Source organism: Tachysurus vachellii, chromosome 17 (genome assembly GCF_030014155.1).
Source record: "Tachysurus vachellii isolate PV-2020 chromosome 17, HZAU_Pvac_v1, whole genome shotgun sequence".
NCBI lineage: Eukaryota > Metazoa > Chordata > Actinopteri > Siluriformes > Bagridae > Tachysurus > Tachysurus vachellii.
In genome coordinates, this window is record NC_083476.1 from 13,666,984 (window position 1) to 13,677,180 (window position 10,197).

Consider the following 10,197-nt stretch of genomic DNA (forward strand, 5'->3'; position numbering starts at 1 on the left):
ACCTACACTTAATACACGGCAGACGTAATTAAATCCATTATTTTAAACACAGACAATTGTGGTCTAGAGGAGACAATAAATCATGATGACCAGGAACAAAGACACAGATAATGATTTTGTTCTGTTAGATATCTGAGGCCAATATGTATTATTTCATTTAACAGAAAACCAACATCTCATCAACTCTGAGAACATCACCCACAGAGTGAAGCATGGTGCAGTTTGTGGGTATAGTGACTGCAGCCCATTTTTTTTCTCCTCTGATCTCTCTCAACAACAACATGTTTCAGGCTGCAGACTCTCTGTGAACAGGATGTTTTTTATTTTTATACAATTCCATAGAGACTGTAATGTCAAAAACCCCCCAAATTTCACAAACAACCATACCCCAGTTAAAGTCACAGACATCACTATTACTTTCAACCATGTTGTATCTAATCATATGGTCAGTTTCCTTAAGAAAAAAGTTAAACCTTTCATAAAAAATGTATAGCAGTATAAATACTATCAAGAGACAAAATAGAAACAAAATTATTTATTAAATATTCAGCATATCACTAAAAAAAGTTCTCATACAGTTGGTACATCTGCTTTAAGCAGTAAAACTTTATAAACTGCCCAAAAGTTTTATCATTTTATGACAATAATTTAAGGAACAATGGAATGCAATTGCATGAGGTGATAATCTTTTAGATTTAAAACAGGAGTTTTTCAGGCACCTTCAGTAAACCTTTTTTTTTAACGGAGGTTTGAATATTTTAATATTATGATGAACAGAAGCACTGTTTTGTTTTGTGTACTGGCACAAGACCTTAAAGGACTTTAGGTGAAGTCCATCACCTGGAACATAATGTAAACGTGTAGTCTAGTATCACTACAATAATATACAACCCTGTTTCTGACAAAGTAATATTCCCTACTACTGAGAGCAAAGAGTAACTTCAGACTAAATAAAAACATTTTCTGATGTAGTAATCAGACATTTTCAGTAAAAAACTTCATTTTACAGTGTAAAAGCTGCATCCAATCTAACAAATCAGCAAAAAAAACAACACTGGTTTAAGTGAAAAGGCACTTCCTTTAAAAATCAGGCATATCCAACCTGTATACTCTACACTGTAAGTGTCAGGTTACACCATGTATTTCAGTGAACAGACTGTAGTACAGGGTTCTGTATGTCCACACTTCTCCTCCTGCTGTCCGTCTTGCTGCCAGTTCAGTGCAGTCTCTCCATCTCCCTGCACCACCTCTGCCGTGGCCACGCACTGATAAGCATTGTCAGTGCCTCCGACTTGATCCGGTGCGTAGGTGGGAATGACGTTAAACAGAATGAAGCCAATAGTGATCACCACAAATGACACGATGTACAGGACAGAGAACTGTTGGGAAAAAAAACTGCATAAGCTTGGAGTACACTATATAACATAGTTATTGCCTAAAACTCAGAAAGCCAAAACTCCCTGGTCATAAACAGTGACAGACAATCATGGGTGTCTGTGTGTTCAGGTATACTGAAGAGGGCTTTCTTCCTCCAAGTATGTTACACTGCCCTGTGATGCAGCAGGAGCAGCAGGTTGAAAAGATGTTGCTGGCTGGTTTCACATTTCTCAAAGAAAGCATGTATTTGTAGTTTCTCAACTTTAACAGAACCCTAACTGGGACTGTTAAAGGCTTATTAAAGGTTGTGCTGACTGAGCTAACATACGTGTTCCTTAAAATGACACAGAAAATTTGCATTTCACTGACATTCTGTCTTGAAATTTAGACTAAAACATAGTTCTTTCCAAGTGTCTTGTCTGAGTTATATTGGAAAAGAAGAAATTCTGCCTGGATTGTTCACAGTATCAGTACCGTGCATAAATATTGCAGTCTCAAGAATAAACTAGTCATTAACTTGCTATATTGACTAACTTTTGCAAGTGTACAGCTGCTGTACTAGATATACACAATACAGATGCAGGCTAATTACTGGTACAATGGATCTGCCATATGAATCAATTTTTATGTTGTAGACTTCATTCATGTACAGCATCTTGAATCTTCCATTGTTCATATTTTATAGAACATATGGCAACAGTGGACACTTCACGTCCACTTGTTTTTGTAATGCATATAGATTATATTTTGTATGAGTGTTACGATCCTTAAAAAATTAAGGGTTTTCCATTTGGGTCATCAGACTGACCAGAGTATTTCAAAAGCTAAAACTCACCTTGTAGTGAAACAGTACGATTCCACAGAACAGGCTGAAGAGATCAGCCGTCAGTAACGAGAGGTTCACTGCTGTAGCACTGGTCATTTTCACCACCACAGGCATAAAGCTGTACAGGCCATACATGCACAGCACATAGGAAAAGAAGAGCAGGGCTGTGGAGAAAGATTTAGTTATGTGTTTTAGTATGAAAACAATATTTAGACTAGTGGGGTTTCATTCATGAACGATTCAGCCTTCGAACAAAACTTTTAAGCGAACGAATGACTTTCCTTCCCTTATATGTACTGACATATTTCCATCCTGCCTGTGTAACATGTGACCGCTTTGAAATGCTTATTGTTCGCACAGTCAGATTATTGTAATATTAAAGGAAAATATTAACATTAAAGGAAAATTAATAAATGGTTACAGGAAAACAATCAGCTTTGGCCTGGTATTAACAACTCTGCTTAGTCACACCACCACATAGCTGATTATTTTCCTGTAACAGCATGCCTCCAGGTGCTTTATTACATAATAACCACTATAAAATGTCTTTGAATGAAACTCTAACGTGTCTGCTTTGCAGCTTTTTCCTGCTATCTAAAGACTGCATTAGAGCATGGGCTGTGAAGGAGAACATCAGTGGTTGGACAAATTGAGAGAACTTGTTTGTTCCATTGTTGATGGAGATTGGTAGACCTGTTTATTCTGAGAGAACTGGTACTTGCAATTCGTGAAAGGAATAAATTAACTAACCAGGACTCAATATTTGTTTAGTTTGCCACCGTTTTCAACAAGAAAGTGTGTGGAACTGTATATTTGAAAAACGTGTAGCATTAAGATAAGCCTTGGGTGTTGTTCACAGAATAACCCACTATACATAAAAATGTAAAAATATTTATGCCTATTTATATACTGCATCATTGAAAACTCCTTAATACACAAAATCTCAAATTCAACAGATCTTCTCTGTGGATTAAAAATGGCAAGTTTAATAAATCATAATACGAAAACCTTTTTAAATAAATGTATCAATGACTAAACATATTTTATAATAATAAATAAATAAATAAATAAATAAATAAATAAATAAACAAACAAATAAATAATCTCACTTGCCCCACCTACTGGTGTAATGATGTAAAAATGAACGAATCTTTTTGGTGAATTGATTCAAAGCTTTCGACTCAATGAGATTCTTGATTCTGTTTGGTGCCACTAGCTGTGAAACAGTAGTGAAACTGCAAATCACAGGCATACATCAATACACTCAGTCTAAAATGCTATAATTTCTATAGTAACAGCTCATTCACAAGAACCTATATGGAGAATGCTGCGTTAATAATAAACGTACGGTTTACTGGTAACATTTACAAGTTAGAGTGCAAAATAAGGCTGGTGAAAGAACCACTGCTGCTATAAACAGATGTGAGAAACATGAAACATGATTTGCACAGTAATTACTGTATATATAAACGTAAGTGCATCATTCCTTAAGGAAAAAAACGGTTAGTGTTTGCACTACAGCTTTGTGGTTAGTGTTTACATAGTCAAACTATTACGGTATTGAAGGGGAAAAAAACACATCAGGACAGTGTTACAGGAAAATAATCAACTTTTGGCATGGTATCAAGAACAGCAGCAGCTTCAACACGGCACTACTGTATATAGCTGATTATTTTCCTGTAACAGCATGTCTCCAGGTGATTTATTACTTACATATAAACCACTGTTAAACTAAACAGATGTAATAGCACCAATATGAATGAGCTCACATATTGTCCAGTCCCAGGAGATCTTACTGACTGCTTCAGCCTCAAGCACAGCCCTAAAGGACGAGAGACGATTCTGAATTACTGACTTCTCAAATGGACCCACGGTTATCAACTGTTAATAGAATTACACTGTGTTAAATGTTTAGAAATGGTCAGAATTGCTATAAACCCCATAATAAACATATACAAATTATGTATCATTCTCATTTTAAAAATGCTCCCATGTGTCTTACATTTGTACACCGCTGATCAGTGTCCCGAAAAGTCCCATCATGCCGAGAAACTCCACCCTGGTCAGGTTTTTCACTGTGTACTCCTGACACATGTTAGACACGGCATATAGAGCAGCACTGATCAGCACCAAGCCATCACCCAGTAACACGTCAGAGTCTGACGAACACAAAAAGACAGGAAATAATGACTGAGGATTTTAGTGGAATTAGTTAGAGTTACAGCTTTTATTAAATGGTTAAAGGTTGGATACATTTCCACCTAAGATGAACACTTTGGTTTAATTTCCAAAGATCCTAGATGCGGGGTCATCACGTGATTTCAATATAAGTAATTGAAATAGTTTTGGCCAGGCATGAAATATGCAACCTCTACTAGTGTACACTATTCTAACCTCTACATTAGACCACGTCTGGGATAAAAGACTCTCTTATTGTCGTCAAGGCATCTTTAAATTGTCTATAATGTGCGCACCTGGAAAAAGGTAGTGTATAATAGCTGATTGGAGTACCCACTTGAGCCCTGATCTCTTCCTGCAAGCAGGTCGGCTCCCACCATGGCCCCGACCCCTAGCAGACACACGGTCACTGCGATGAAGTGTAGTGGCCTGTAACGGGTTTTCAGGAAGAACCACGAGAGCACCATAAGCACCGGGATCACAAAGCAGTCCAGCAGCTATAACACACAAAACAGCTGATGAGTAAAAAAAAAATAAATACTAATTCTGATGATGATTATTATTATTGCTTTGATTTCAACAACAACAAAAAAAAAAAACACTGATTCTGCTCATCTACACATTAAGCAGTTCAGCTTTATTAAACTGAAGAACAGCGTTAGGTAATGACCAGACGCAATACATACTGTAGTGCAATACCTGAATGCTTGTAAGTGTAGTAAACTGGTAAGCCATAACAACTGTGTAGTTTGCCTCAACATCTGTCAAGGCCAGCAGCAAATACTTCCACCACTTCTCTTTCAAAATCTTAAAAATGCTCTCGTCGCCTGCGCAGAAGGAAACAGATTTAACCCTTGTGGACACTTTAAAAAAAGAATACGACCCTTTCGTGATGTTCATGGCCAAAAACGTCCACTAAATTAAACTTAGACAAATGTATATCAGATTAAATTTCTCTCAATTATTTTTTGCACAAGTGTTTGTACAAAAAAACCTCAGTTCTAATCAAAACTGCTAAATCTTATATATACACTTTTTATTTACTAATTAATTAGTGGTCACAGATTTTCAGAAAAACACAAAATTATTATTTATTTTTTGTTTATTTATTTATTAATTATTTTTTAACTTATTTTTAATTAAAAAAGTGAACTGGATTTTTTTTTCTTTTATTACAGTCTTAAGATTATTAATAACTGGCTTTTATGCATTGTTAGTTTTTGTGCAGCATTAGCTTTTAATTTCTCCCTCATTTACTTTTCACAGCCCCAATGACTGCCATTATAACCACATTTTTTCATTGCACGTCCATGACATAAAAAAGCCATGCATTCTTGCTTGTTAATGGTTCTCTCAGCTGGAAAGTGGTAAAATTTAGTATAGTCAAGTTGGACCAAGATAAGAAACGGGCTCAAGCTCATACTGTACCTCTCCTGAGTGACAGAGTGGTGGTGTAGGTAAGGAGCAGCAGCGTGTAGTTTAGGAAACTCTGCAGCATTGATGTGTCTACACGAGCTTCTGCCAGGTACTGACTGGTCACAGCCGTCCCACAGATCAGCATGGACAGGACCTGACCCAACACGATCGTCTTCAGGAGGTGGCTGAGGAGTAAATACACAGAGAAAATAATCACTAAAACTCCACAACATACAACAGATTTGTGTGGTCTTTAAATCCAAATTATAAATCAGTGCTTGAAAACAGGTCGCTTATACAAATGCCTAATTTGCCAACACTAACAATTTTTTATTTGTCAAAATGGATAAAATGTACACAATGACATGGAATGTCTTATATTAGAACAGCAATAAGGGTCAAGCATCTTTTTTTTTCCTCTTGATTTTTTTAATAAAAACAAAAATTCCTGTGCTGGAAAACACTAAAGACTCCTTTCATAAATGTTAATGAACATAGGTAAAGAAAACATCATCAAATCAAAAACATTTTTCAAAGTTTTTCATAGTTTTAGTCATGTGGTACACCCACAGTACCAGAAAGTGGCAGAAAAACATTACAAAAAAACAATAAAATTAATCACCCCCTTCTGACTAAAAACCACCAGAAGAGGTGAAATCAATTGACCGCAAACTAGTCACATGATCATGTTCTTTTATAGAGACCCAGTGAGATCTGCAGTGACCAACAGCTCCAGACAATGGATAACAAAACCAACATAAATTCTATACGTTTATACTTCTATATTATAACAGAGTTGTTCATTAGCTTTTAAAAAATGTCATTTCTTCATCGATTTCATCAATTTTAACTGCCCCAAAAAAAAAAAAAGAGACACAGAAATCAGACTGTCAATCATCCGCACGCATGATATTTGGTTTACTTAACAAACCTCTAAGAAAAATCTAAGTTCATGGTAAATCTGTAGTACACTTTGTGTACAATATTATACCTCTGTTCAATCTTTAAATTTATTTACAGTTTTATACAAACAAAAAAATTTAAAAACATACATTGTTGTTTAGACTCTTTTTATACCTTTTTTTTAAATAATCAAATTTCCTTTAATCAAAATTAATAATTTGGGAATGTACTATTGTGAATCGGAATGCATCATTAACCCGTATGTAATAATCATTTTGTCTTTTTCACTGAGCATCATTTAGTGTGATGCAAGTCTTACCAATTAAAAACATCCTTCAGCGTGAGGAACGCTCTCCAGGTCCCCAGGGCTCTCAGGCCCACACGCTCCGGGGTTCTGTTTCCTTCTTGACTCTCCATGATGCCAGCTGAAAAGAAGGAAAAATTACAGCAAGAGGATTTAAGATTTGCTCTGAACCACACAGAGCCCTTGCAGTAATCTCTTCAAGAATTCAGAGCTCATTAAAGTAAACTGATCAAAACTGCAACTCCAGCAGTTCTCTAAATAAACTGAAAACTTTATCACAAAGAAAATCAAGCTACAGTTAAAAAACTGCAACAAAAAGACTGCAATGTGGGACCAACGGCAGGTTTTTTTTCTGAGCAAACTTCTTTGACGTGGCATCTTTAACATCTATGGCTATATTTAACCGACATAATTTGTTCTTACTTCCCATTTCACCCATCAACTATTATCCAGATGAAAGCTGTAAAGCTTTAATTTTTTCATTTTCACTCTTTAAATATTTTTCACGAGGCTCTCGGCACAGACTACAATGTTAGTCTTGTTTAATTATTTAAATTTTAATGTTATTCAAACGTGTGCAGTAATATTCTGGCTAAATGCTGTAGTCCTAGGGCTTTTCTTTTTCATTGAATAAGCTGCCAATTTTCATAGGCCTATTTATTTGTGAGTCTATCTATTTTACCCATTTGGTTATTCAAAGTTGTAAAAAATAAAACAAGTGACAAATAGCAAAAATAGAAGAAGAAAAAGAAAAGAACTTAGTTCAAATGATAGGACATAGAAAACATACACTATATGTCTAAAAGTTTAAATTTATTTCACTTTGTAATAACCTCCACACTTCTGGGAAGGATTTCCACTAGGATTCGTGCTCATTCAGCCACAAGAGCATAATCTTGAATCTTTGTTTTATATTACATTTTTTGTATGATTTTTCTTATGTTCTGTAAAGCTGCTCTGAGACAATGTCCATTGTTTAAAGAGCTATAATTGAATTGAATTACTGAGGTCAGGCAAGAAAGGTCTGAGATGCTTTCCAGCTCAACAAACAAGTTTTCAGTGGGGTTGAGGTCAGGACTCTGTACGGGACACTCAAGTCAAGTCATCAAGTCAAGTCAAGTCATCAAGTCAAGTCAGGTCATCAAGTCAAGTCGTCAAGTCATCAAGTCGTCAGGTCAAGTCAAGTCATCAAGTCGTCAGGTCAAGTCAAGTCATCAAGTCGTCAGGTCAAGTCAAGTCAAGTCATCAAGTCGTCAGGTCAAGTCAAGTCATCAAGTCGTCAGGTCAAGTCAAGTCAAGTCATCAAGTCGTCAGGTCAAGTCAAGTCATCAAGTCGTCAGGTCAAGTCAAGTCAAGTCATCAAGTCGTCAGGTCAAGTCAAGTCGTCAAGTCATCAAGTCAAGTCATGTCATCAAGTCACTTTTATTGTCATTACAACCATATAAAGCTGATGCAGTACACAGAACAACATAAAGCTACATAAAACAACACAGAGCTGAGGACTTAAAGTTCTTCCACTCCAAACTTAACCAAGCATATCTTTATAAACCTTGCTTTGTGCATAGGATCACGTGCGCTTATTCATGCTGAAACTGGTAAAGGGAAATCATAAACCTGTAACATACAATTACATCCTGATGATTATGGGCATATTTTTGCCTAAACTGTATACTGTGTTTAGACAGGAAGTCTAATCAATAAACAGCTGTGGTTTATTCTTTCCCTAAGTTTCTGTTATTACATGTAAAACAATAAAAGCATGAATAAAACCAATCTGACAGACGGATATAGTGAATAAATAAACATTTATTAGACTAAACACCTAAAGGGATGTGGGAACAGATAGCATGTTAGCTAGCTAAGCTACTTAGTACGATTTAATACAAAAATCATGATTATGTTTCAGCAACAAAAAGCTGTATTACTGCTTTGTGTGTCCAGTGTTTGCTACCAAACACTGTATTTAACTCGTTTTAAGAGAAGGACATCATTTACCTGCGTTCAGTCAAGACATATTGCTGGTAGCACTGAGTCCCATGTGGTAATGAATCAGTAGCAGACTCGCTTTCCGCATGAACTCGGCTGTGTCCCCTTCTCAGGTCCGATGCAGTGACGAAGAACTCAAAGGTCATTTACCCTATCTAGTGGACTTGGTTTAAAAATACGTCGCCATTTGAAAGGCGACGTATTGCTATTGGGCTGTGTGGTTATTTGCATAACGAGAGTAAGGGCGAATCAGAGACAGCGTTTATGAATGTTAATCAGCCCGGTGTTTCCGCAGGATGTGATTGGCTGAGGTGAGACATACACTGTACATGAGCACAGAATACATTTATTATTGGTTTAGCGTTTATTGTATAATTCTACAATTCTAATGAGTACGTACATAAGACAAATGTTTAGCATTATGTTTATTTATTGATCATATCAATCTTTTTTCCCCGCATAACACAAAACCAGTTACACTACAGTTTATAAGAAAAAGAATTTTCAGTTTTTGATCTTTCTGTTAATAACCTTTACACTAGAGATCTGCTTATTCAGACACAGGAGACACAGTCTGCTTTCCTGTTCATCCCAAAGGTGTTCAGTGTGGTTAAGGTCAGGGATCTGTGTATGACACACAGGTTCACCCACACCAACCTTGACAAAACCTGGAAAGGTTTGGATTTCTAACTTTCAGTAAAAGGAATCTTAATGCTACAGAACACAAATACATTCTAGACAGTTGTATGCTTTTATGATTGAGGCAACACTTTGGGGAAGAACCATGTTTGGGACAGGGGCCCACATATATATTTTCATTTACAGCATTTTAGCAGATGCCCTTATCTAGAGCGACTTACATTATCTCATTTTTATACAACTGAGCAATTGAGTGTTAAGGGCCTTGCTCAGGGGCCCAACAGTGGCAGCTTGGTGGACTAGGGATCGAACTCACAACCTTCTGATTGGTGCCCAACGCCTTAAACACTAGTCTACCACATGCCCATATTTGGTATAATATTTATAATATATATATTATATTATAGTATAATTATAATATTTGGTCTATTTTTTTTTTAAACTGTCAGGTCTGGTGTCACTTACTGAACAATGAGTGATTCTAGTTTTGTGACTGCCTTAGAGGTGAAATTCAATTAAAACATCATTATCTAGACTTGGAAGGTGACTAGAATAAATGAATTGAACA

The 10,197-nt window shown here is 36.2% G+C and overlaps 1 protein-coding gene across 1 annotated transcript; it reads right to left on the reverse strand.

The window, feature by feature from the left end:
* Positions 1 to 520: 520 nt before the first annotated feature.
* Positions 521 to 9,122, reverse strand: slc35f2 (solute carrier family 35 member F2). Its single transcript, XM_060891678.1, has 9 exons — positions 9,000 to 9,122; positions 7,020 to 7,125; positions 5,810 to 5,982; positions 5,081 to 5,208; positions 4,719 to 4,878; positions 4,206 to 4,362; positions 3,973 to 4,025; positions 2,213 to 2,367; positions 521 to 1,379 (listed from the first exon to the last, which is right to left on the reverse strand). The coding sequence occupies exons 2-9, from the start codon at positions 7,115 to 7,117 to the stop codon at positions 1,131 to 1,133; spliced, it is 1,173 nt and encodes a 390-aa protein (XP_060747661.1). The 5' UTR covers positions 7,118 to 7,125; positions 9,000 to 9,122; the 3' UTR covers positions 521 to 1,130.
* Between the last annotated feature and the right edge of the window lie 1,075 nt (positions 9,123 to 10,197).